The sequence below is a fragment of the Oncorhynchus mykiss genome, chromosome 2 (genome assembly GCF_013265735.2).
Source record: "Oncorhynchus mykiss isolate Arlee chromosome 2, USDA_OmykA_1.1, whole genome shotgun sequence".
NCBI lineage: Eukaryota > Metazoa > Chordata > Actinopteri > Salmoniformes > Salmonidae > Oncorhynchus > Oncorhynchus mykiss.
This window is the reverse complement of record NC_048566.1, coordinates 45991667-46019516: the sequence shown is the minus strand read 5'-3', so window position 1 is coordinate 46019516 and position 27850 is coordinate 45991667. Positions and strand designations below refer to the sequence as shown.

Sequence of the window (27850 nt, the reverse complement as noted above, 5' to 3'; positions counted from 1 at the left end):
TAGTTGGCGCGCTTGATTCAGTAATCCACCTGTTCCACTCGTTCAAAATGCATACAAAGGAATCCCAAAAGTTACCAATAAACTTCGTCCAAACAAGTCAAACAACGTTTCAAATCAATCCTCAGGTACCCTAATGTGTAAATAAACAATCAAATTGAAGACGGAGAATAGTGTGTTTAATACCAAAGATGAATAACGAAGTGCACGCCCTTGTCCATGCGAGCCACAACACTACAGTCAAAATGCGAGCCACCTTGAAAAACTACAAATTCTAGCTACTTTTTCAAAAAATAAGCCTGAAACACTTTATATAGACTTGACATCTAGTGGAAGCCATAGGAACTGCAATCTGGGAGGATTTCCTTAGATTTTCCCATAGACAGGCATTTCAATGGGTGGTCACCTCAAAAATGGATTATCCTCGGGTGTTTGCCTGCCATATCAGTTCTGTTATACTTTTTTAACAGTTTTAGAAACTTCAGAGTGTTTTCTAGCCAATGCTACCAATTATATGCATATCCTAGCTTTGGGCATCAGAACTTCCGAATACTGCCCCCTATCCCTAAGATGTTATCTTCTTATGGCTAGGGGTTCCCCTCGACAACATTCCCCTGAAAAGGCAGCGCGCGAAATTCAAAAATATTTTTGGGAAATATTTAACTTTCACACATGACCAAGTGCAATACACCAAATGAAAGATGAACTTCTTGTTAACTAGATAATTACCACCAACCCTGGACTGTCTTGTCTCACTACGCACATCTGGTTCCCATTCCCCGATTAGTATGTGTATATATGTGCCCTCTGTTCCCCATTGCCCTTGTCGTTTATTGTCCCTTGTCCGTTGGCGCTTTGATGGCGCGCCAGCGAGATGCAAGCGATTCCTTCTGCAATACGACCTGTACCTCGCTCGCAACACCGAGGCTGTCTCCGGGAGAGACAGGGTCGCCAACGTCATCTCTGCACTGACCGGACGGGCTCTGGATTGGGGTGCTGCAGTCTGGGAAACGGGCGGACCCGAGGTCGAGTCCTGCGAGTGCTTCACCCTCTTTTCCGCTCTGTGTTTGATCATGTTGTGGAGGGTCGAAAGAGGGGTGAGCACCTACTCCGACTACGCCAGGGATCTAGGACCGCCAAGGCAGCAGCTACTCTTCCTGGGGTCCAGCAAAATTATCGCAGTTTATACAATAAAAAAAACTACAATACATTCAGCCTGTGTGCCCTTCAGGCCCATACTCCACCACTGCCACATGTAAATAGTACAAAATCCATGTGTAAGTGTGTGTATAGTGCGTATGCTATCATGCGTGTGTGTGTATGCACCTATGTTTGTGTTGCTTCACAGTCCCCGCTGTTCCATAAGGTGTATTTTTATCAGTTTCTTTTATGAAATGTTACTGCTTGCATGAGTTACTTGTGGAATAGAGTTCCATGTAGTCATGGCTCTATTTAGTACTGTGCACCTTCCATAGTCTGTTCTGGACTTGGGGACTGTGAAGAGACCTCTTGCGGAATGTCTTGTGGGGTATGCTTGGGTGTCCGACCTGTGCACCAGTAGTTCAAACAGACAGCTCGGTGCATTCAACATGTCAATACATCTCATAAATACCTTGCATGTCAATACGTCACCAGCCTCCTTGAACTTCTGTTTTGTTTAGAAGGAAGATGGGTGCCCCTGCATTGATTATCGAACACTGAATAAAGCCACCGTTAAGTTCAGCTATCCTTTACCCCTCATCCCAACCACCATCAAACAAATTCACGGGGAGCAGTACTTCACGAAACTGGACTTGTGGAGTGCCTACAATCTGGTGCACATTCGTGCAGGCAACGTCCTTTTCCACGACCAAGGGGCATGGCGAGTATCTCGTAATGACTTTTGGCCTGACTAATCCTCCTTCAGTCTTTCAGGCCTTTATTAGCAAAGTGTTTCAGGACATGTTGGGATGGGGCATAGTGGTTTATGTAGATTACATTTTGGTTTCTTCTGCTGACCGCGCCCAGCATGTCTCATTACCCTGGGGCGGCAGGGTAGCCTAGTGGTTAGAGCGTTGGACTAGTAACCGGAAGGTTGCGAGTTCAAACCCCCGAGCTGACAAGGTACAAATCTGTCGTTCTGCCCCTGAACAGGCAGTTAACCCACTGTTCCCAGGCCGTCATTGAAAATAAGAATTTGTTCTTAACTGACTTGCCTGGTTAAATAAAGGTAAAATAAAAAATAAAAAAATTAGTCAGCGCTGTGCTGGGAAGACTGTTGGAGCACAATCTATATGTTAAACAAGATTAAATTTCCAACTATTTCCGGAGTTTCATCCGGGGCTTCAGCACGGTGCTCACGACTCTTACATCTTTGCTGACAGGAGGTCCCCAGTGGCTTTGTTGGATGGCGGAGGTGGAGAGGGCATTCGAGACACTGCTCCCGTGCTAGCACATCCCGATCCATTCACTCCCCTTCATCGTCGAAGTAGATGAAGATCGAATATGCCTCCGAAGTAGGAGTCGAGGCAGTGCTGTTCTAGTGCACCAGAATCCCTCCAGAACCCCTTCGCACTACCCTCTGTAGTGGCTTGTGGTCGGAGGCCAAACAATTGCCATACCAGGCAGTGATGCAACCAGATGCTCTCGATGGTGCAGTTGTAGAACCTTCTGAGGATCTGAGGAACCAAGACAAATCTTTTCAGTCTCCTGAGGGGGAATAGGTTTTGTCGTGCCATCTTCAAGACTGACTTGGTGTGCTTGGACCATGTTAGTTTGTTGGTCAACCTGTTCCACTGCAGCCCCGTCGATGAGAATGGGGCGTGATTGGTCCTCTTTTTCCTGTTGTCCACAATCATGTCCTTTGACTTGATCACGTTGAGGGAGAGGTTGTTGTCCTGGCACCACAGGGCCAGGTCTCTGACCTCCTCCCTATAGTCTCGTCATTGTCGGTGATCAGGCCTACCACAATGATAGTCTTGGAGTCGTGCCTGGCCGTGCAGTCATGAGTGAACAGAGAGTACTGGAGGGGGCTGAGCACGCACCCCTGAGGTGCAACTGTGTTGAGGGTCAGCGTGGCAGATGTGTTATTACCTACCCTTACCACCTGGGGGCGGACCATCAGGAAGTCCAGAATCCATTTGCAGAGGGAGGTGTTTAGACCCAGGGTCCTAAGCTTACTGATGAGCTTGAGGGCACTCTGGTGGTAAACGCTGAGCTATAGTCAATGAATAGCATTCTCACATACAGTAGGTGTTCTTTTTGTCCAGGTGGGAAAGGGCTGTGTGGAGTGGAATAGAGATTGCATCATCTGTGGATCTTTTGGGGCAGTATGCAAATTGGAGTGGGTCTAGGGTTTCTGGGATGATGGTATTGATGTGAGCCATGACCAGGCTTTCAAAGCACTTCATGACTACAGACGTGAGAGCTATGGGTGGGTAGTCATTTAGGTAGATTACCTTTGTGTTCTTGGGCACGGGCACTATGGTGGTCTGCTTGTTAATGTCCCGTTGGTAGTTTATTCTTCCGCGCAACTCAATTTTATTCTCCAAGGATTACGTTTGCTAGCAGAATGGAGGGAAGTGGGGGTTTATTCGACCGCCTACGAATTCTCAGAAGGCAGCACCCCCTTCGGATCCGGTTTCTCTGCCTCCTCTTCACGCAGATCACAGGGATCAGGGACTGTTTCAGAGGAAGCGGTATATCCTTCACGTCGGGCTCGTCAGAGGCGTAAAAGGAAGAAAAAATGTTTTTTACCTTTATTTGCATGCGGGAGCGTAATACTTGCCTGACACTAATTAGCATAACGCAACGGACATAAATATCCCTAGAAAGTATTCCTATTCATGAAAATCACAAATGAAATATATTGAGACACAGCTTAGCCCTTTTTTAATCACCCTGTCATCTCAGATTTTCAAAATATGCTTTACAGCCAAAGCTAGACAAGCATTTGTGTAAGTTTATCGATAGCCTAGCACAGCATTTTGTCCAGATAGCAGCAGGTAACTTGGTCACGGAAATCAGAAAAGCAATCAATTTAAATCGCTTACCTTTCATTAGCTTCAGATGTTTTCACTCACGACACTCCCAGTTAGATAGCAAATGTTCCTTTTTTCCAAAAATAATATTTTTGTAGGCAAAATAGCTTCGTTTGTTCTTCACGTTTGGCTGAGAAAACGCCTTGAAATTGCAGTCACGAAAACTGCGAAAAATATTCCAAATTAGCTCCATAATATCGACAGAAACATGGCAAACTTTCTTTATAATCCTCAAGGTCCTCAAGGTGTTTTTCAAATATCTATTTGATAATATATCCATCGGGACAATTAGTTTTTCAGTAGGACCGATTGGAGTAATGGCTACCTCTGTATTTTACGCGAGAGTCACCCTGGGAGCCATCAGGTGACCACTTGCGCAATGTAGCCACTTACGGCTATTCTTCAATATAAATGCGTAAAACTACGTCACAATGCTGTAGACACCTTCGGGAATTCGTAGAAAGCGTAATCTGGTTGATAGCTCATTCACAGCTCAAAAGGGACTCATTGGAACGCAGCGCTTTCAAAACCTGGGGCACTTCCGGATTGGATTTTTCTCAGGCTTTCGCCTGCAACATCAGTTCTGTTATACTCACAGACAATATCTTTACAGTTTTGGAAACGTTAGAGTGTTTTCTATCCTAAGCTGTCAATTATATGCATATTCTAGCATCTTGTCCTGACAAAATATCCCGTTTAAAACGGGAACGTTTTTTTTCCAAATATGAAAATACTGCCCCTAGAGTCGCAAGAGGTTTTATCTAGGCAAGTAAGTTAAGAACTAATTCTTATTTTCAATGACTGCCTAGGAACAGTGGGTTAACTGCCTGTCCGTGGTGAATAATCGCAGTCCTGATGTCCAGAAGGTTTTTCAGGCATAAGAAATGGTAGAGGCAACATTATGTAAGGGCTTGACCTCATTTCCGGTCACAACTTGTTTATGTGTTGCTGTGCGATTTATTGCTAACCTTACTTTTCTACCTGCCAACTTCACGGTTTTTACTTTTTAATTACGTTTTATATTTACATTTTTTCCCCTCGCTCTACTTCTTTCATTCAACTCTTTCACCCCGGAAGCTTTATCTGGATGTGGTTCATCAGGACCTCCACCAGCCGAAGATAAGAAGTAACATTAACATTATTTCTTCTAATTGCAGTCGCTGTACTCATAATATACATGAGAACGGTTGCCTTATGGCAAGGATAGCTGTGTTGCAAGCCCAGCTTCAGATGCCATCATTAGGCAAGGGTAATTTAAGTGTAGGAATGGATGAAACAGCATCTGTGCCACAAATAAGTACAGATAGTAGTATAAATCCACTCGCACAGTCCCCACAGCCGGACAATTCTCTCATGGCTTCTGGAAGGAAATGCTGTGGGAATGCTCCACCGGTGTCACTCATCAATTTGGAAACACAAATTGTTCTACACGGACAAGTTCTGGCCTGGTTTAGATCTTATCTGTCGGAAAGATATCAGTCTGCCTCTGTGAATGGTTTGTCCTCTGACAAATCAACTGTATATTTCGGTGTTCCTCAAGGCTACGTTTTAGGACCACTATTGTTTTCACTATATATTTTACCTCTTGGTGATGTCAACCGGAAACATAATGTTAACTTTCACTGCTATGCGGGCGACACACCGCTATACTTTCCGATGAAACATGGTGAAGCCCCAAAATTGCCATCTCTGGAAGCCTGTGACATAAGGAAGTGGATGGTGGCAAACTTTCTACTTTTAAACTTAGACAAAACAGAGATGCTAGTTCTAGGTCCCAAGAAACAAAGAGATCTTCTGTTAAATTTGACAATTCATCTTGATGGTTGTATATTCGTCTCAAATAAAACTGTGAAGGACCTCGGCATTACTCTGGACCCTAATCTCTCTTTTGACGAACATATCAAGACTGTTCCAAGGACAGCTTTTTTCCATATACGTAACATTGCAAAATTCAGAAACTTTTTGTCCAAAAATGACGCAGAAAAATTAATCCATGCTTTTGCCACTTCTAGGTGAGACTACTGCAATGCTCTACCTTCCGGCTACCCGGATAAAGCACTAAAGAAACTTCAGTTAGTGCTAAACACGGCTGCTAGAGTCTTGACTAGAACCAAAAAATGTGATCATATTATCCCAGTGCTAGCCTCTCTACACTGGTTTCCTGTTAAGGCCAGTGCTGATTTCAAGGTTTTACTGTTAACCTACAAAGCATTACATGAGCTTTTTCCTACCCATCTTTTTGATTTGGTCGTGCCGTATATACCTACATGTACGCTATGGTCACAAGATGCAGGCATCCTTACTGTCCCTAGAATTTCTAAGCAAACGGCTGGAGGCAGAGCTTTTTCCTATAGAGCTCAATTTTTATGGAATGGTCTGCCTATCCATGTGAGAGATACAGACTCAGTCTCAACCCTTAAGTCTTACTGAATACTCATCTCCTCAGTAGGTCCTATGATTGAGTGTAGTCTGGCCCAGAAGTGTGAAGGTGAACGGAAAGGCACTGGAGAAACGAACCGCCCTTGCTGTCTCTGCCTGGCCGGTTCCCCTCTCTCCACTGGGATTCTCTGCCTCAAACCCTATTACAGGGGCTGAGTAACTGGCTTACTGGTGCTCTTCCATGCCGTCCCTAGGAGGGGTTCGTCACTTGAGTGGGTTAAGTCACTAATGTGATCTTGCTGTCCGGGTTGGCGCCCCCCTTGGGTTTGTGCCGTGGGGGAGATCTTCGTGGGCTATACTTGGCCTTGTCTCAGGATAGTAAGTTGGTGGTAAAATATATTCCTCTAGTGATGTGGGCTGTGCTTTGGCAAAGTGGGTGGGGTTATATCCTGGCTGTTTGGCCCTATCGTCGGACGGGGCTACAGTGTCTCCGACCCCTCCTGTCTCAGCCTCCTGTAATTATGCTGCAATAGTTTGTGTCGGGGGGCTATGGTCAGTCTGTTATACCTGGAGTATTTCTCCTGTTTTATCCGGTGTCCTGTATGAATTTAAGTATGCTCTCTCTTATTCTCTCTCTCTTTCTTTCTCTTGGAGGACCTGAGACCTAGGATAAATCCTCAGGACTACCTGGCCTAATGACTCATTGCTGTCCCCAGTCCACCTGGTCATGCTGCTGCTCCAGTTTCAATTGTTCTGTCTGTGGCTGACCTGTTCACCGGACGCGGTACCTTGTCCCAGACCTGCTGTTTTCAACTCTCTAGTGACAGCAGGAGCGGTAGAAATACTCAGAATGATCGGCTATGAAAAGCCAACTGACATTTACTCCTGAGGTGCTGACCTGTTGCACCCTCTACAACCACTGTGATTATTATTATTTGACCCTGCTGGTCATCTATGAACATTTGAACATCTTGAACATGTTCTGTTATAATCTCCACCCGGCACAGCCAGAAGAGGACTGGCCACCCGTCATAGCCTGGTTCCTCTCTAGGTTTCTTCCTAGGTTCCGGCCTTTCTATGGAGTTTTACCTGGCCACCGCGCTTCTACACCTCCATTGCTTACTGTTTGGGGTTTTAGGCTGGGTTTCTGTACAGCACTTTGTGACATCAGATGATGTAAGAAGGGCTCTATAGATATTTTTTGATTGATTGATGTACAAAATAAGTTTAAAAAATAAGTTACAAACAACGCAAATGAACAAACAAAAAAACACGAGGGCATCTTACACCGGACCAACACATTACAGCATTGTAAAAACACAACTGTCTTACCTATTGGGATCACAAATACAAAGCAAATTGCAGTGCTATCTGGCCCGAAATCAACAATACACTATGGCAGATTATGTGACTATGATTAGGCACATTTATTGGGTTTATAAACGTGGATACTTTCGCGGCACAGTTGATGCCATGCAGGGCTACGGGCCAGAAGGTTTAGGGTTCGCCGACACCCACAGACGAGCTCACTCTCCCTGCTTGTTTCATTACATTACAATCAGAGCTAGCTGCAAACAATGATCAGCTAGGGGGATATCAGATGTTCAACATTTTTATACCATGTTTACAGTTATATAAAATATATGCAATGGATTTTCCACCAACAGGGTTCTGTGCCAACCACACAAAATGATAAATAAAGTATACCGACTTTGGGAACTTCAATATCATGACATGACAATCTCTGAATGTCATTCAACTTTTTGTTGTTTTGTAAGAGATGTCTCTGTCCATTCATTAATTGGCCACTGCACAGTTTGGATTGATTGGTATAATTCGTCACAAAAATTTGTAGTGATTTCTTTGCAGAATTTCAACCACGAAGGCCTGATTCACGCAGTCTCCTCTGAACAGTTGATGTTGAGATGTGTCTGTATCTTGAACTTTGTGAAACATTTATTTGGGCTGCAATCTGACGCTGGTAATTCTAATGAACTTATCCTCTGCAGCAGAGGTAACTCTGGATCTTCCTTTCCTGTGGCGGTGGTCCTCATGAGAGCGAGTTTCATCATAACGCTTCGTGGTTTTTGCAACTGCATTTGAAGAAACATTCAAAGTTTGACATTTTCCGATTTGACTGACCTTCATGTCTTAACAATGATGGACTGTCGTTTCTCTTTGCTTATTTGAGCTGTTCTTGCAATAATATGGATTTGGTATTTTACCAAATAGGTTATCACTCCTACCTTGTCACAACACAACTAATTGGCTCAAACGCATTAAGAAGGAAAAAAATTCCACAAATGACCGTTTAACAAGGCACACCTGTTAATTGAAATGCATTCCAGGTGAGTACCTCATGAAGCTGGTTGAGAAAATGCCAAGAGTGTGCAAAGCTGTCATCAAGGCAAAGGTTGGCTACTTTGACGAATCTAAAATGTAAAATATATTTTGATTTGTTTAACACTTTTTTTGGTGATTCCATATGTGTTAGGGAAGACATCAAAACTATGAACTATTATTCTACAATGTAGAAAATAATACAAATAAAGAACAACCCTTGAATGAGTAGGTGTGTCCAAACTTTTGACTGGTAATGTATGAGCGACTGTGTCCAACACACCACAACCTGGTATTATATTGGGCACCTACTGACCCCAAAAATATGTATTTTTTTATTTTCTTCTCAAGGACATGTAGTGCTAAATTTAAAAAGTTTAAGGAAATACAGGGAAGAGCCACATTACTACAAGACAAAACCACTCACTCAATCAAGCATGATGGTCTTGTCTTACAAGTAGTGGAATGGGATTATTGTGTGAAGAATCCAATATTTTAACTTCTATGCAGTACAAATCACAATATTGTGGGAGTAGCCCCAATTGAGTATAATATGTTTGTCACGTTCTGACAATAGTTCCTTTATTATGTCTTTGTGTTAGTTTGGTTAGGGCGTGAGTTGGGGTGGGTAGTCTATGTTCTTTTTTCTATGTTGTGTTTATGTGTTTGGCCTGGTATGGTTCTCAATCAGAGGCAGGTGTCGTTCGTTGTCTCTGATTGAGAATCATACTTAGGTAGCCTGTTTTCCCCATTTTGGTTGTGGGTGTTTCATTTTCTGTTTAGTGTTTTTCTGCACCTTACAGGACTGTTTTTTTTTTACGTTGTTGTTTTGTATTTCAGTGTTCCATTATTAAAATCATGAACACGTACCACGCTGCGCTTTGGTCCACACCTTCTTCCACCTACGAAAGCCGTTACAATGTTTGAGAAGGTTTGAGTCCTAAGCAACATACACATTGTTTGAACTACAATAGACCAACATACATACGTAGCTACTATAGTATGTCAAAACTGTGTGCTGGAAAACCTTGGTAGAGCATGGGTGATGTAGGCACTGTGGTGTTCATGAATTTCCTTTCCTTTTCGGCTTCAGACCAATGTCTACTTATCACTTAAAATGAAGTTTTTGTTTTCAATTGTTTGACTCCTGTGATGCTCTGTCCTTATACTCCTGTACTAACATTTTATTCTGTACTCACCCACAGCTGGTCTCCAGCAGACTGTCGCCGACCTGTAGAGAGGCCATGCCAAAGTCTGCTACCCTGATGTTGTTCTTCTCATCTAACAACAGGTTCTCTGGCTTCAAATCTCTGTGGCTGGGAGGGAGAGAGGGGACGAAGGACAGGGAGGGAGACAGAGAGTAAGAGAAAGCAAATGTACAATACATTGAGTATGAGCCAATTATGTTTTAGCTTTGGCATTAATCAAACATCCTATGGATTAGTGCACACACACAGACACACACAAATGCTATCATTGAAGTTGTTTGTGGTGACAAGGGGCATCGTACAAAACAAAGTAATCAGTGATTGAATCGTCTCTAACCAATCAGAGTATCAAAGCCAACGATGAATTTTCAAACCACCGCTTTACCCACGTGTATTCTGGCCCAACCCATCAGTTTCCGGACCAATCAGACGGCCGCGAATGTATTCACATTCAGTGAAGGTTCGGGGAGGTAATCAGATTCAGAGAAGAAACTAACATCCGTGAGCATGGTTTTGCGTTTGGCCGGAGCAAGGAGCCTGGAGTAGCCAAGCAAATTCAGTCCATGAGTACGAGAAACCAATTAAACCTTCCACTACTACTAAAGTAATCACCGATTAGAAATGAGTGAACAGACAAAAGCCATGTCTAAACAGTGACTTGTTCAGGGAAGAGCTAGGGAAGGATGCACTTTTAAGCAATTAGTGCGCACAGTAATAAAACATTTTGCCCCATAGCAAAATGTTTTGTAATGGAAACCAAAAACAAACATCACTTATTGGACAATTCAGCTAGGTACCTCCCGTTTTCAGCCCAAGTCGTTCCTACTGAATACAATCCTGGTGTGGGAGACGACCGAGCATACAGCTGCTGTGTCCCTCTCGCTCATCTCTGAACAGGCCTTAAGACACAGGGAGAGAGACTCCAATGCTTCCCACAGTTGTGTCAAGTTGGCTGGATGTCATGTGGGTGGTGGACCATACTTGATACACGCAGGAAACTGTTCAGTGTGCAAAATCCAAAAGTGTTGCAGTTCTTGACACAAACCTGTGCGCATAGCACCTACTAGCATACCCCATTCAAAGGCACTTAAATCTTTTCTTGCCCATTCACCCTCTGAATTGCACACATACACAATGCATGTCTCAATTGTCTCAAGGCTCAGTGGTGGAAAAAGTATCCTATTGGCATACTTGAGTAAAAGTATAGATACCTTTTAATAGAAAGTTACTCAAGTAAAAGTGAAAGTTACCCAGTAAAATAGTACTTGAGTAAAAGTATTCGGTTTTAAATATACTTAAGTATCAAAAGTAAATGTAATTGTTAAAATATACTTAAGTATCAAAAGTATAATAATTTCAAATTCCTTATATTTAGCGAAGCAGACACCATTTTCTTGTTTTTAAAATGTATGGATAGCCAGGGGCATACTCCAACACTCCGATACTATTTACAAAAGATGCATTTGTGTTTAGTGAGTCTGCCAGACCATAGGCAGTCGGGATGACAACGTGTTGTCTTGATAAGTGTGAAAATTTCACAATTTTCCTATCCTGCTAAGCATTCCATACATTGTGAGGGAAAATGTATGGAGTAAAAAGGACAATATTTTATTTAGGAATGTAGTGAAGTAAAAGTTGTTAAAAATATAAATAGTAAAGTACAGTGCAGATACTCCAAAAAACGACTTAAGTAGTACTTTCAAGTATTGTTACTTAAGTACTTTACACCCCCGCAAAGGATTAAATTCCTTCTTTAACCTCTCTCCTACTCTTCATATACACTGATTGAAGTGGATTTAACAAGTGATATCAATAAGGGATCTTAGCTTTCACCTGGATTCACCAGATCAGTCTCTGTCAGGTGATCGAAATGTTTTGTATACTCCGCGTAAGTAGATATGAAGAGCAGCAGACGTTGAATCCCTTTACGACTGGGATTGAGTGACCACAGTGTTGGATGATGTGATCTTGAGGTTAAAGAGACATTTTGATGTGAGAACTTTCAAAGGCAGTGAGCCGTTTCTTGATCATCCGTTTAGCATCTATTCCTGGTTAGCATTTTTCCCGACACGACATCATACTGTGCTGCTGTGAGGATGTCTGCCAAGCCACAGCTGAGAGCTGTCTGACTGTATGTGTGCGGCACATGCACAAAACACACTCAAGCACAAACACAGGCCCATGCAAACGCAAGCACGCATGTGCACCCACACGTACACACACTCCCTCTCTCTCTTCCTCTAGGCTGGTCTCGATGCTTTAAACAGATATGTATCTTTGCCGAGATCAAAGAGATGGTGAGAGATACTGCCACAGGACAGGATGTCAGGGTGTCATGGAAGCGCTTTAATCTTTTCCTGAGCTAATGATAGAGGGAGCAACAATGGCTGCCATGACTGCCTGACAAATCTCTTTGAAGAGTGGCTCATCAAAATGGACGTTTAACCTCCTATGACATAATTTCTGGCTGGGGTGAATCCTCAAGGGGATTCATTCTGCTGTCAGAACTTTTCCCAGCTAACACATTATCATTCCAAGAACAGTCAGGGAACATTTTTCTTCAACCAAAGGACAACTTTTAGGGAACATTACAGGAATGTTCTGTGTTAGCTGGATCGTGCTTCATTCATAAAACCAGAGTTGTAGCACAGCCGATATGTTTTTATGTATCTATTTGGTGCATTATGATAGTCGGATTATGATAGTCGGTTTTATATTGCATAGTTAAAATACTTTGTAATGGAAATAACATTGTAATACCCATACAGTTTAATATCTTATTTTCAGCATTTGAAGTTAAAGATTTGTGAGAGTGATTGGTTGTTTTGTTTACAGCAGATTATTATTGTAAGCTATATGGGTAAATAACAGCCTAGACTGAACAAAATGTTAAATGTGTTTTAAAAGTAAGAATACCCTTCAATCTTTACTGCATCTGTACAGTGAGGGGAAAAAAGTATTTGATCCCCTGCTGATTTTGTACGTTTGCCAGCTAACAAAGAAATGATCAGTCTATAATTTTAATGGTAGGTTTATTTGAACAGTGAGAGACAGAATAACAACAAAAAAATCAAGAAAAAAGCTTGTCAAAAACGTTATAAATTTATTAGCATTTTAATGAGGGAAATAAGTATTTGACCCCTGTGCAAAACATGACTTAGTACTTGGTGGCAAAAACCCTTGTTGGCAATCAGAGGTCAGATGTTTCTTGGTTTTGGCCACCAGGTTTGCACACATCTCAGGAGGGATTTTGTCCCACTCCTCTTTGCAGATGTAGAGGGAGCTGAGGGTTCGAGTTGCCAAACGTCAGCCTCGAAACCTTAATCAAGTCATTAAGGTTTCGAGGCTAACGTTTGGCAACTTGAACCTTCAGCTCCCTCTACATATTTATTTAAGGTCTGGAGACGGGCTAGGCCACTCTAGGACCTTAATGTGCTTCTTCTTGAGCCACTCCTTTGTTGCCTTGGCTGTGTGTTTTGGATCAATGTCATACTGGAATACCCATCCACGACACATTTTCAATGCCCTGGCTGAGGGAAGGAGGTTCTCACCCAAGATTTGACAGTACATGGCCCCGTCCATCGTCCCTTTGATGCGGTGAATTTGTCATGTCCCCTTAGCAGAAAAACACCCCCAGAGCATAATGTTTCCACATCCATGTTTGACGGTGGGGATGGTGTTCTTGGGGTCATAGGCAGCATTCCTCCTCCAAACACGGCGAGTTGATGCCAAAGAGCTCCATTTTGGTCTCATCTGACAATAACACTTTCACCCAGTTGTCCTCTGAATCATTGATGTTCATTGGCAAACTTCAGATGGGCATGTATATGTGCTTTCTTGAGCAGGGGGACCTTGTGGGCGCTGCAGGATTTCAGTCCTTCACGGAGTAGTGTATTACCAATTGTTTTCTTGGTGACTATGGTCCCAGCTGCCTTGAGATCATTGACAAGATCCTCCCGTGTAGTTCTGGGCTGATTCCTCACCGTTCTCATGATCATTGCAACTCCACGAGGTGAGATCTTGCATGGAGCCCCAGGCTGAGGGAGATTGACAGTTCTTTTGTGTCTCTTCCATTTGTGAATAATCACACCAACTGTTGTCACCTTCTCACCAAACTGCTTGGCGATGGTCTTGTAGCCCATTCCAGCCTTGTGTCGGTCTACAGTCTTGTCCCTGACATCCTTGGAGAGCTCTTTGGTCTTGGCCATGGTGGAGAGTTTGGAATCTGATTGATTGCTTCTGTGGACAGGTGTCTTTTATACAAGTAACAAACTGAGATTAGGAGCACTCCCTTTAAGAGTGTGCTCCTAATCTCAGCTCATTACCTGTATAAAAGACAGCTGGGAGCCAGAAACCTTTCTGATTGTGAAGGGGTCAAATACTTATTTCCCTCATTAAAATGCAAATCAATTTATAACAGTGTTGACGTGTTTTTCAGGATTTTTTTATTATTATTCTGTCTCTCACTGTTCAAATAAACCTACCATTAAAATTAAAGACTGATAATTTCTTTGTCAGTGGGCAAACGTACAAAATCAGCAGGGGATCAAATATTTTTTTCCCTCACTGTAAGTGATATACTACAAATCTAAATAGACCTTAGTACCCACCCTAATCAGACAAACAGAGACTAAACAACACTGTAAAAACCTGAATAGTCAACGTCAACGTTGCCTGCATGAACACCCTCTATTTCATGCTGTACAACGGTATACCTACCTGTTTCCCCAACACAAGCAATACACACACACATAGAAGAGCATCACAGAAGTCTAACATCTCAAACCAAAATCTCAAACCAAGTCTGCTCACTGTTCTAGAAATGCCAACAATGAATTCCCGGGTACTCCCAATTGGGACTCAAACCCAGGTCAAATGACAGTCAAACCAACCCTTTAGCCACTACGCCAAGAAATCCAAACCTCTTGATGAGTTTTCTAGGTTTTGCTAGATTCACATGCCGCTGCAGATTAGAGCAATGTTGATGGGAATGGAACTGAAGTTGATGGGAATGGAACTGAAATGGCAGCTGGGATGCTGCAAGTCTCTGATCCCATGTACCATCTCCTGCCGTTGTGCCCCTGAGCAAAGCACTTAACCCCCCACAATTACTCTCCATCCAGGGGTGCTGCACTGCTGCTGACCCTGTGCCTCTCAATGTGTGTGTATATCTGGGGGTGTTGGGAAAGGTAGGAGATACATTTCTGTTGTAACCAATCAACAATCATTTTGTATTGTATTGTATTTATATTCTATTGTTATAAGAATCCTCAGCTGGCTTGTAGTAAGCATATCATATATGGCTATATGATTTACATGGGATTAGCCTATCATTGGTACATGTTGTAGCGATCCTCGCTATATGCAGCCAGATCACCCTTGATACAAGTCAGTATTCGATGTCCATCCATGTCTGAGGACATTGGGAGATGATGTGGAAACCGGCCCCTATGGGCAACAGGGAGTGCTGTTACCTTCAAGTAGGTTTCGATTGTCGACGGGGAGGGCAGATGGGAGCAAGCACCTGCCTCTGATTCCAAAGGTGCTAAGTTCAAATCCAGCGATAAGAAGTTGTTTTTGATAAGCCCAAACCAAACATTACCTTAAGATTTCAGAGTTAATGGCTAAACTTAATCCTATCCATAAAAATTCTGAGTTCATGCCCAAACTTAACTTTAAGCATTTTTAAATTTTACGTTTGAGAAACGAAGATGAAGGTTTAATTCTGGCATGAGACTGTGAGAGCTAGTTGGCTATGAGTCATTTTACAAATCCCACCAAGTGGTTTAACTCTATTGGCACGATGTGTAGGGTGTTTGTCTTTCATATCAGCAACCCATGTAGCGCTGTCTTAGGCGTCTCACAGTACGGACATTGCAATTTATTGCCCTGGTCACATCTGCAGTCCTCATGCCTCATTGCAGCATGCCTAAGGCACGTTCACGCAGATGAGCAGGGACCCTGGGCATCTTTCTTTTGGTGTTTTTCAGAGTCAGTAGAAAGGACTCTTTAGTGTCCTAAGTTTTCATAACTGTGACCTTAATTGCCTACCATCTGTAAGCTGTTGGTGTCTTAACAACCGTTCCACAGGTGCATGTTCATTAATTGTTTATGGGTCATTGAACATGCATGGGAAACAGTGTTTAAACTCTTCACAATGAAGATCTGCGAAGTTATTTGGATTTTTACGAATGAACTTTGAAAGACCGGGATGTTTATTTTTTTCTGAATTTATATTGAACCATTTAACCCACAATATTAGCCAATCTTCAAAGCACTATCTTGCTTAAGAGGACCTCCAGCCAGCTAGTCAGATCAATCAGTCAGCGTGCTTGTAGGGTTGCAAAATTCTTGGAACTTTACCAAAATTCCCAGGTTTTCCAGAAATCCTGGTTGGAAGATTCACGGAATTAGGAGGGAACAAGCAGGACATCCTGAATCCTCAAACCAGGATTTCTGGAAAACCTAGAAATGTTGGTAAAGTTACCAGAATTTTGCAATCCTAGCGCTAGCTGTCTGACTGAAGCCTTCCTGTATACAGTACATGCCACACAGGCTCTCTTTTCAATGTAGAGGGAATCAGAGCTTGATTTAGAGGGAATGAGAGGAGCTATCAAAAGCCTCTCCACAGGAGGATGAGCTGTCAGGGGAGCTGGAGATTGAGTGAACGAGTGGCAAGACTCTTTAGCCTGGTTCCAGATCTGTTTGTGCATGGTCAATGTCACTGAGTTGGCATGACAGCACTAATAGATCTGGGACCAGGATAGACACAGGATCTTCTCTTGTGTTAAAATAAAATGGAAGCAAGGAGAGTGGACCTAAGCTTGCAGTTACAGCTAGAGTTGGTTGGTGTTTCAATGTCACTGTGTGCCACTGGTCAGTATCATCCTTGTGGTAATTTAATAAATTAGGCTACTTCCTTTTTTATTGATACATTTGGTTAATCTTCAGCCCTTCTCTCTGTCTTGTTTTGTGCTCCGTGCAGAGGCTCCCTTCCTCATCATCTCTTCCATGTAACCTGTCCTTGCCCTCTCCCCATTCCTCCACCCAACCAGACTCCCAACCTGTGCTTGTACTCCTACTTGCACAAAATCCAATTACCAACTCCATCTTCCCTCCTCCCCCTACAATAACCCCTCTAACTTCCTCCCTGGCATCTCTCCATTCAACCACCACTCATCCTCCATGTGTTTCACCTTGATGCCCCAACAGGCGTTCTGGAAGAAGGAAGATAAGGAAGGGGGGAAGGAAACAACAGGGGGAAATTATTTCCCATTATGTAGCTCTGAGGCCTATCAGAGATAATGATGATAGGACATAAACACATCCAGGGAGAAAACCTCCGCTGTCAATAAAGTCAGCATTGCTTTACCTAGGTACCACCCAAGGACAAAGCCACCATAGATTGGCTCAATATGGAGTTAATGGTGGGAGGTGGGAGGAAGAAGAGAGAGAAAGATTTAAATAATCTTTATTGGGTCTGGGGGCCCACCACACAATAAATGCTCATACAAAACCAGTTACACATCAATTAAAAACACAACTCCAATTCCTCCACAGTAACTAAACACAACAGCCTCTGAATACCCCATGTACTCAAAAACAGATCAATATTGTTGACAAGTTTATAATAGGCAAACTCAACCCTTAGTCTTGCCGCCAACATTCCCTCCAGCATTCCCACCACATCCACAGACCCATGTCCCCGAATACTGTTCTTTCGGGTCTTCCATATCGCTAATGTTGCTGCCCCTAACACAAAATTAAGCAACACAACTACACCCTTTTGACTGAACCTGTACTTTGGCCCAAATGTATACAGTTGGGAAGAGAAAACCTCTCCCAACGTTGAGAACCAATCAGTGACCAGTTCAATCATCCCGACCAACCTGGGACACAGTAAAAACAGATGTGCCAGAGATTCAGACTCAGCACAGAATGGACACCGCTCCCCAACAGTAGGGTCCAGGTGTACCAGATGCATGTTGGTGGCTATAGCTCCATGTATTATCCTCCATTGGAGGTCAGCTGTCCTCTTATCAATAGGCAGTTTGTAACAATGTACCAGGCAACCTACCAAGAAATGTATTTGAAATATTATTGGAATCTGTGTGGGTAGCTGGACAGGTAGGATGACTGACAGTGAAGGTGAACATGAGGTCATGGGTCAGGTGACAGAGGAATGGATGAGACTGAGGCAGGAGTTCCTTTAACCACAAAGTGGTATATTTACTGGGTAGTTTGTCTGTGCTGCATAACAAAGGAAACAGAATAACATGTATCCAATTAAATTCATTATCACGAAGGTTAAATCACAACAATCATTCTCATTATTAACATAATTTAGCAATTCAGTTCAATAAGAAGTCAATATGAATCGTCATTGAGTCATTTAAGCTCATTCATCATAATTATGAGAATAATAATACAAATAATTCAATCAGTTATCGGTTATTCAATCTATAATTTCCATCAGTTTGGTATCAGAATTGATCAGTTCAGCAAACAATAATGATGTTTCATTTTTCATCCTTTCAGGTTATTCTTCATATGTACATGTAATTTCATTACATATTAACCATGTATCGATGGCATAATTGGCCTGTGATGATCTGTAGGGCCGTAATCATTGTGTATTTACATTACACAATAGGTTTGAAGCGTGCGCTCCCAGCTGCACTCCGAGGTAATAACTATAAACAATAACTGATGGCCCTCTCTCCCTATCGCAACAGATAGTTCAGATGAAAGGTAACAGATTCGGTGGATTCACATTGATTCATGGATGCACAGAATGTCTGGATTAGAAGGTCGGGCGATTTCCTCCTTTTAGTGAGTTGAGATCTGTCTGACATTTCCACCTGACCTAATTATTAAAGAGTCCCTGGCCCAGCTGAGCAAGTGGACATGAATTGAAGGACGATCCCACCAACTCCATGGGGCTTTTCTACAGTATTGGTGAAATATATGAATCATGCATTGAACTGCATCCACCTATTTTGTCAGCAATGCATTAGTGTACGTCATGGAACATTGAGTCAAATATAACCTATTTTTAAAACCTTATAAAGTTGGTTTTGTAGCATAAACTGGGAATTTGATATGTTTTACTGATATTATGATTGTCTGTTTGTTTCATATCTGCAAAGTACTTAAAATGCTGTCAGTTGCACTTTAAACTTTAGGTCAGTGGTCACCAACCTTTTCAAGCCTAAGATCACATCCCAAGTCCAAATGTAAACCAAGTTCTACCACTTGCAAAAAATGACAAAATAACAAGGCCACATTGGAGTTCCACTTTGACATTCTTCATTTTGTTACCTGTCAGTCACAAGCAAAGTATTAATTTAATTATACAAATAGTATAATCAGAAGTAAGTACAACTATCATTCAACATTTTCTAACCATCATATTAAATTTTTCAATATTTCCACAGGCTTATTACTCATTCACCATTCATATATAACCTCAATAATCAGTCAATTACAGGCCTAAACCAATCATGTACACTACGGTTTCACTTTCCCTTTTTAAACATCATATTTCAAGACACTTTAAAATGACAATACTCAAGTAAGTGCAACTAGCATTCAAAATATTATGACAACAGTCACATCATTCATTTGTTGAAAGATATTTTCACACAAATCACAGTTCTTCATTACCTCAATAATCAGTCAATTACAGGCCTAAGCCAATCATGTACAGTACTGTTTCACTTTCAATTTTTGAACAACATACTACACAGATCACATCCTTTTGTAAACAATATAGCCTACAATATAGCCTTCAACAGATTTCAAACTGGCAATACTTACTCACTCTGATGGCTGTGGATGAGATCCCCTCCCCATACACACACATTCAATGTGCACACTATAAGCAAGTGCTCTCTAGTCTGGGTCATAGTTTGACACAACAAGTCTTACACTGTCTGTGAGATGTCTATTAGTTAGACAAGACCTGTTATTTGACTTGATTATTTTAATCTGTGAAAAGGCCATCTCACAGAGATATGTTGATCCAAAGTAGGCCTTCACCTTAAGTGCACAGGATGAAAGGAGGGGAAACTTTTCAGTGTTTACAAGACCCCAAAGTCACTGTCTCGTGATCTTGCTTTCAACTCGATGTAATTTTGCAATTCAATTATCTCCATGTCAACTCCGATTGGTAAAGCAAATACTTGCTGGAATTTGGCGGACACCTCATCAATCTCAATGGGGAGGAAAGGGTTTGAGATAAATGCAACAACGTCCTCTGTCATTTAACTCCTGAAAAGTTTCTCCAGGTGGGCACATAATTCTTGTGGGAGAAAAGCATCTTTGTTTCCTATGTTTTGTAACATTTTCTCCAGGTTTGGGAAGTGCACCAGCCTTCCATTCCTCAGCTGAGAGGCCCACACACCCTTGGGCTCGCATTCCATGCCCGGCCTCAAGCCAGCGAGCCGGGCTTCTTACCCGTTTAAAGTTTAAGAATAGGTTGAGATCGTTTCGGCCCCAAGACCTCTAATCATTTGCTTTACCAGATAAAACTGCGAGACTTCGAGCGCCAGCTATCCTGAGGGAAACTTCGGAGGGAACCAGCTACTAGATGGTTCGATTAGTCTTTCGCTCCTATACCCAGGTCGGACGGCTTTGACTGCTTTTAAATGTTAGTAAAACTAAGCGCAAGTTAGACTGTAAACTCTCCTTCCAGACTCTAAGCATCTCATTAAGCATCTCCAATCCAAAATGAAATCTAGAATCGGCTTCCTATTTTGCAACAAAGCCTCCTTCACTCATGCCGCCAAACATACTCTCGTAAAACTGACTATCCTACCGACCCTTGACTTCGGCGATGTAATTTACAAAATAGCCCCCGACACTCTACTCAGCAAGCTGGATGTAGTATATCACAGTGCCATCCGTTTTATCACCAAAGCCCCATATACTACCCATAACTGCGACCTGTACGCTCTCATGGCTGGTCCTCACTTCATATCCGTCGCCAAAGCCACTGGCTCCAGGTCATCTATAAGTCTTTGCTAGGTAAAGCCCCACCATATCTCAGCTCACTGGTCACCATAGCAACACCCACCCGTAGCACGCAATCCAGCAGGTAAATTGCACTGGTCATCCCCATAGCCAACACTTCCTTTGGCCGCCTTTCCTTCATTCTCTGCTGCCAATGACTGGAACGAATTGCAAAAATCTTTGAAGATTCAGTATTACATCTCCCTCTTTAACTTTTAGCATCAGCTGTCTAAGCAGCTTACCGATCACTGTGCCTGTACACAGCCAATCTGTAAATAGCACACCCGACTACCTCATCCCCATATTATTACTTACCCTCTTGCTTTTTTGCACCCCAGTATCTCTACTTGCACATCATCATCTGCACATCTATCACTCCATTATTGTTTGCTAAATTGTAATTATTTTTGCCTATTTATTGCCTACCTCCCTGCACTTCTACATTTGCACAAACTGTACATAGATTTTTCTACTTTTCTTTTCCTTTGTGTTAATGACTGTACTTTTGTTTATGTGTAACTCTATGTTGTTGTTTTTACCGCACTGCTTTGCTTTATCATCTTGGCCAGGTTGCAGTTGTAAATGAGAACTTGTTCTCAACTGGCCTACCTGGTTAAATAAAGGTGAAATAAAATAAAACAATTAATTGACAGCGCTGATCATGAGTGCCACGTCTTGGTTTTTTCCCTGAAGCTCATGGTTGAGATCGTTCAGTTTTGCTGTTATGTCCGTGAGGAAACCTAATTCTAGCAGCCATGCATCATCAGACAGTTCCTCAAGCTCCACATTTCGTGACTCCAGAAACGATTTGATCTCGGGCAGCAAGTCAACCAATCGCTGCAGTACTTTCACGCGACTCAACCACCTTACGCAAGCGTGGAGAATTAAGTCACCGTATGTGGCATCAAGCTCATGTAATAAAGATTTACACAAGCGGTGCTGAAGTCCTTTTGCGCGAATCAAGTTAACAATCATAACAACAAGTGTCATGACATGAGACAAGTCCACTAGTTTACTAGCATCCAAGATCGACTTGTCAACCGGTTGGTGACTCCTGAATTAGGTCTAGGGTTACTTTGTGTGCTAAACATTAAATATTTTTCCCAAGGTGAAGCAATAGTTGTACATTTTGATTGTGTAATTCTTAATGGTTGTGTTTTTGTATTTTTATGATTGGGACCAACTGGCTTATTATGTCAGAGTTTATGGATTGCTTATCCTTTAACATCATACTGTGTGTGACTACTGTCTTTCCATCGGCCCTATGCAATGGTGTAGTGGCTCCTGGAGAAGTGGGTATACTGTAATTTTGCCAAAGGTTGCCAAACAGCCCGCCCAGCGAAGGAAAGGCACCCTGTGTGAAAAATGATTTTTCCTATAGATTTGTCAAATTTTCAATCACACTTTCTGAAGAAAAATTAAGACACAAATTTGATGGTCTAAGTCCACAACAAATCAATCTGATTAGGTGGGCCTGCCATCTCTACAACTCTTGATGCAAACAGCACACGGTGACAGTTGCACATTATAAATAGCCTTCTATCCAATACTTCTGACTAAACTTATTCAATACCTGATTTATATACAGATTTTTGCCTTAGTTAGCATTTACTGGTACATACTTTCAAATGTCTTTCCTACCCTACTGGCTACAGATTCCATTCTTCTGTGTGCTGCTCCATGCCAAAACCAATTGAGAGCTGCACACTCTTGAAGCCTGCAGATTATATTCCTTTGAAATTAGGCTATATGCGTGGCACGCCTGTGAATATATTTCACGTGCTTTGCGATTGTGTAGGCTAATTAACTAATAAGTTGTATACTTCCCAAACATTACTTTGATATATCAGCAGGCATTAAGAAGTGAATGTACGCAATGCCCACTGGGAAAAAAAGGGGGTATACGGTTTATACCTGTGTATACCCTCCACTACATCACTGGCCCTTTATGTTTTACAAAAAGTGCACTCTCCTACATGAGTGAGCAGGTATTACGGTTACTGTCCTTTCAGAATCACGAACCTGTCACACACTGAAGGTATATAGGTTCACCACTGTGCAAACATGTCTATAATAGACAAGGCTGTAAAGATATTCCTTTCAAAAAAGAAATGTATATTTTTGGCCTGGCGAAGTGGTTTTATGCAGTGACTGAATGGAAGCTAATAATTATGAGTTTTTTACTCTGCTGATCTCGAGAAGAAATTACCAGTCCTCAATGTCCGACACCAAGTCAAGACAGAGTACAAATGTATCCAACACCAACATCTAGACAAGACAGAGACACTCAATATGTGGTCTCCAGACCGGAACCGAGACCGGTGTCAAGTACTAAAACACTAGCTCCCACAATCTTATTATTAGTAATTTCTTTGTCATTTGTGTAAGTAAAGTACATGTTGAGTGCCCTTATCTTTAAGCATGCTGAGAGTCTGTTCTTAGTTATATTTCTCTGTAAACAAATTATCTGGACAAACAATTTTTTTTCCCAAAAAGTTTGTTAAGAGTCGACAGCAAGCTCTATTGGGCTGCTGTTTAGAACCAGTAAAGGGTGCTTTACCAGGTAACGGAATTTTCCCTCCAGGTCTAAGGATTAGAAAAATCTCCAGACAAAAACTATAACAAATAAGAGTGGCAATATCATTAGCTTTCCATCTAAAGTTGTCAGTACAAGGTGGTTTCTAATTATTGATGGACAACAATAACTGTTGCAAGTTAGAATAGTAGAATACACAGGGTGCAATTTCGAAATTTGGTTGTGCAGTTTTTCTCTTGTTACGTCAGTCACTGGCAGTCTGTCAATTAGCCCATGTCATTTTTTAGATTGCTAAATTAGTTTAGTGGGCAGCTATCTAAACATGTGATCGTGGTCGAATTACCGGGCGGGTTTTGAGGGAGGTTTGGTTTTTTTGGGAAATTGATCTGAGATCTGAGATTGTTGCCCATCCCTACTCCAAACCAAACAACTTTTAATTTCCTTATCAGTCCACTAGGCCTTAACAGTTCAAACAGTTTCTTGATAGGTGCATGCTTATGAATAACTGGAAGAAACCATTTTTTTATGCGTCACGTGCAGCATCTGAATGCTCCTCATCAGACCAACAAATATTTTTTGTATCTTCAACATAGGAATCAGTACAAAACGTTTTGTATGATCTCTATTACACTATTTTAGGCCCAGCTTTTGGAACTTTGGCTTTACTAGATATGTGACTCGTTTCTGGAAACTAGGTGTAATGTCGCGGGTCACTACTTCACAGGAGAGCCATTTGAAAGTACACATTTTTGTTTTATCAAAATGTGTTTTTTGGCAGAAATGCCATCTGTAACATGTGAACTTTCATGTGCATTAATAACAAACGTGTATGCCATCTGTAAATACAAATGTAATTGTTAAATTACGAACCTACTTGGTTTAGCCACAGAAAAAGTCAGCAACCTTCCCGATAGCCATGATTAGCTGAGATAATGAGTGGGCTGGACATAACGAGAGATGAGTTCAGATTGGTCTGCCATGTAGCGAGATTCTGTCTATTTGAAATGATCAGTATGTCTAGGTCATCCTGTCTAACATGGCTTTTAAAAAAGTACATATTGCGTAGTAGAACTGCAAGTGTTGCTCTCCACTTTCTTGAGGACCGAGTTTTGAAATCAGTGGAATTAGAGTATGATAGCTAAGGAGATGGAGAAAACACCTGTCTCTGGATTACATTATCAAACTAAGAGCAACCATAGCATCTGTGACAGGGAGAAGCATCCATCCATGATGTATACAGGTAAGAGAGTCTATCTAGCTACATTTTCAGATATTACACATTTTGACAGAAAGTAATTTTCATTAAAGTTAAAGTGTACTGTTAGCTAGCTAGCTAACGTTAGCTGACTGGCTCGCTAGTTAACGTTACGTGTTGATCTGTGCAGTAATATTATTTGTATCTCAAAGCCATTTTCTTTGCTAGTTATAGCCTAATGTTAGCTAGCTAACATTGAACCTGGTTGGTTAGCTATCTGCAGATTCATGCAGGGTAGTATCGTCATGAGTTGGGATTATGATTCATTGTTTAGCTAGCTAGATACAGTTGAAGTCGGAAGTTTACATACACTTAGGTTGGAGTCATTCAAACTTGTTTTTCAACGACTCCGGAAAAGTTCTTGTTAAAAGGCTAGCGGAACCCCTCGACAACATCTGCTGAAAAGGCAGAGCACGAAATTCAAAAATATTTTTTTGAAATATTTAACTTTCATACAACTTTCATACAACTTCTTATGGCTGGGGGCAGTACTGAGTAGCTTGTATGAATAATGTGCCCAGAGTAAACTGCCTGCTACTCAGGCCCAGAAGCTAACATATGCATATTATTAGTAGATTTTGATAGAAAACACTCTGAAGTTTCTAAAACTGTTTGAATAATGTCTGTGAGTTAAACAGAACTCATATGGCAGGCAAAAACCTGAGAAAAAATCCCACCAGGAAGTGGGAAATCTGAGGTTTGTATGTTTTCAAGTCTTTGACTATCCAATATACAGTGTCTATGGGGTCATATTGCACTTCCTAAGGCTTCCACTAGATGTCATCAGTCTTTAGAACCTTGTTTCAGGATTCTACTGTGAAGGAGGATAGAATAAGAGTTGATTGATTAAGAGGTCTGGCAGAATGTCATGAGCTCAGGGAGGCACGCACCCATGAGAGGTAGCTGCGTTCCATTGCATTTCTAAAGACAAAGGAATTCTCCGGTTGAAACATTATTGAAGATTTATGTTAAAAACATGCTAAAGATTGATTCTATACATCGTTTGACATGTTTCTACGAACTGTAATGGAATTTTCTGACTTTTCAAATATATCTAATTTTGTTAATGTGTTGTTGTTGCAAGTTCACCTGCCTCATTTAAAGCCTTTTTTTTAGGTGTGTGGCTATAGGCCACCAAGTGTCAAAATGAATTATCAGGATAATAAGTGTGCAATGCTTAGTAATATGTGTAAAGTTAACATTAGGTCTATTTTCTGGGTGTGCTTGGACCATGATAGGTTGTTGGTGATGTGGAGGCCAAGGAACTTGAAGCTCTCAACCTGCTCCACTACAACCCCGCCGATGAGAATGGGGGCGTGCTCAGTCCTCCTTTTCCTGTAGTCCACAATCATCTCCTTTGACTTGATCACGTTGAGAGCTAGGTTGTTGCTCTGCACCACAGCGTTAGGTCTCTGACCTCCTCCCTATAGGCTGACTCATCATGGTCACTGTTGTGTCATCAGCAAACTTAATGATGTTGGTGTTGGAGTCGTGCCTGGCCGTGCATTCATGAGTGAACAGGTAGTACAAGAGTGGACTGATCACACACCACTGAGGGGCCCCCGTGTTGAGGATCAGCGTGGCGGATGTGTTGTTACCTCCCCTTACCACCTGGGGGCGGCCCGCCAGGAAGTCCAGGATCCATTTGCAGAGGGAGGTGTTTAGTCCCAGGGTCCTTAGCTTAGTGATGAGCTTTGAGGGCACTATGGTGTTGAAACGCTGAGCTGTAGTCTATTAATAGCATTCTCAAATAGGTCCTGGAGTGGCCTAGCCAGTCTCCAGATCTCAACCCCATAGAAAATCTTTGGAGGGAGTTGAAAGTCCATGTTGCCCAGCAACAGCCCCAAAACATCACTGCTATAGAGGAGATCTGCATAGAGGAATGGGCCAAAATACCAGCAACAGTGTGTGAAAACCATGTGAAGACTTACAGAAAACGTTTGACCTCTGTCATTGCCAACAAAGGGTATATACAGTGTAACAAAGTATTGAGATAAACTTATGTTATTGACCAAATACTTATTTTCCACCATAATTTGCAAATCAATTCATAAAAAATCCTACAATGTGATTTTCTGGATTTTCTTTTTTTTCTCATTTTGTCTGTCATAGTTGAAGTGTACCTATGATGAAAATTACAGGCCTCTCTCATCTTTTTAAGTGGGAGAACTTGCACAATTGGTGGCTGACTAAATACTTTTTTGCCCCATTGTAATTGTTTTAAGATGGTCATACTATGGATCATTTTGAATTTTAAGACCCATTTAGGCATACAATATTGAATTTGGCCTATTCTACTATAGCCCAGGGAAACGCATTGAATAACACATTCATAAACGGCAAAAAAGACAGATTTTTTTTTTTTACACATATTTAACCCCTTTTTTGTGTAGGCACAAAACTACCTTTATACTTTGTTCACAAGCTTGTCTGGTTGGGCCACAACTAGACCTCACTTTAAATGTATCAAGAAATAATCTTATTTGTATGCCTACCAATCAACACAATCAGTACATTGTTTAAAGCACACTATTACAAGTCTCAGTCACGAATGGCAGCTCCAAAAAGCTGAACAAGATGTGAACGAGTGGCTTGTAGAATCATGACTCCTTCACATTTTCAGTTCATCGTGAATAGCCTCAGGGTCCTTAGCTTAGTGATGTTTGAGGGCCCTATGGTGTTGAACGCTGACCTGTAGTCAATGAATAGCAGTCTCACAAAGGTGTTCCTTTTGTCCAGGTGTGAAAGGGCAGTGTGGAGTGCAATAGAGATTGCATCACAAAATGTTTTCTAAAGCTAGAGCATTTTCCAATTTCTGGGGTCCTGCATGCTCTGGGCATTACTGACTCAAATTAATGAAATATGTCAAAAGATTTGTTCGTTTGACTAAAGGACTTCAAAAGATCAGAGTCAGTAAAAATAGTTTAACTTCCAATTACTACAAGGAGAGGGACCCTGAATCTTCTACTCCAATGCTGTTTGAGGAGGAGGCGAGAGGACGCAAGAGGTGATTTAAATGTTTAATTCCTTGATTCCTCACATCCTCCCTCTTTGTCACCTTCTCAAAACACATTGGAGCAGAAGACCTGCCATCTGATTTTCT

At 41.8% G+C, this 27850-nt stretch overlaps 1 protein-coding gene across 1 annotated transcript in view; it reads right to left on the bottom strand.

Annotated features, from left to right (window-relative positions):
- brsk2a (BR serine/threonine kinase 2a) overlaps positions 1-27850 on the bottom strand; it is a 536112-nt gene that overhangs the window by 112598 nt on the left and 395664 nt on the right. The window contains exon 5 of the mRNA XM_036949734.1: positions 9935-10051. Within this exon, the coding sequence (XP_036805629.1) occupies positions 9935-10051 (117 nt within the window). The remainder of the gene's footprint in view (positions 1-9934; positions 10052-27850) is intronic.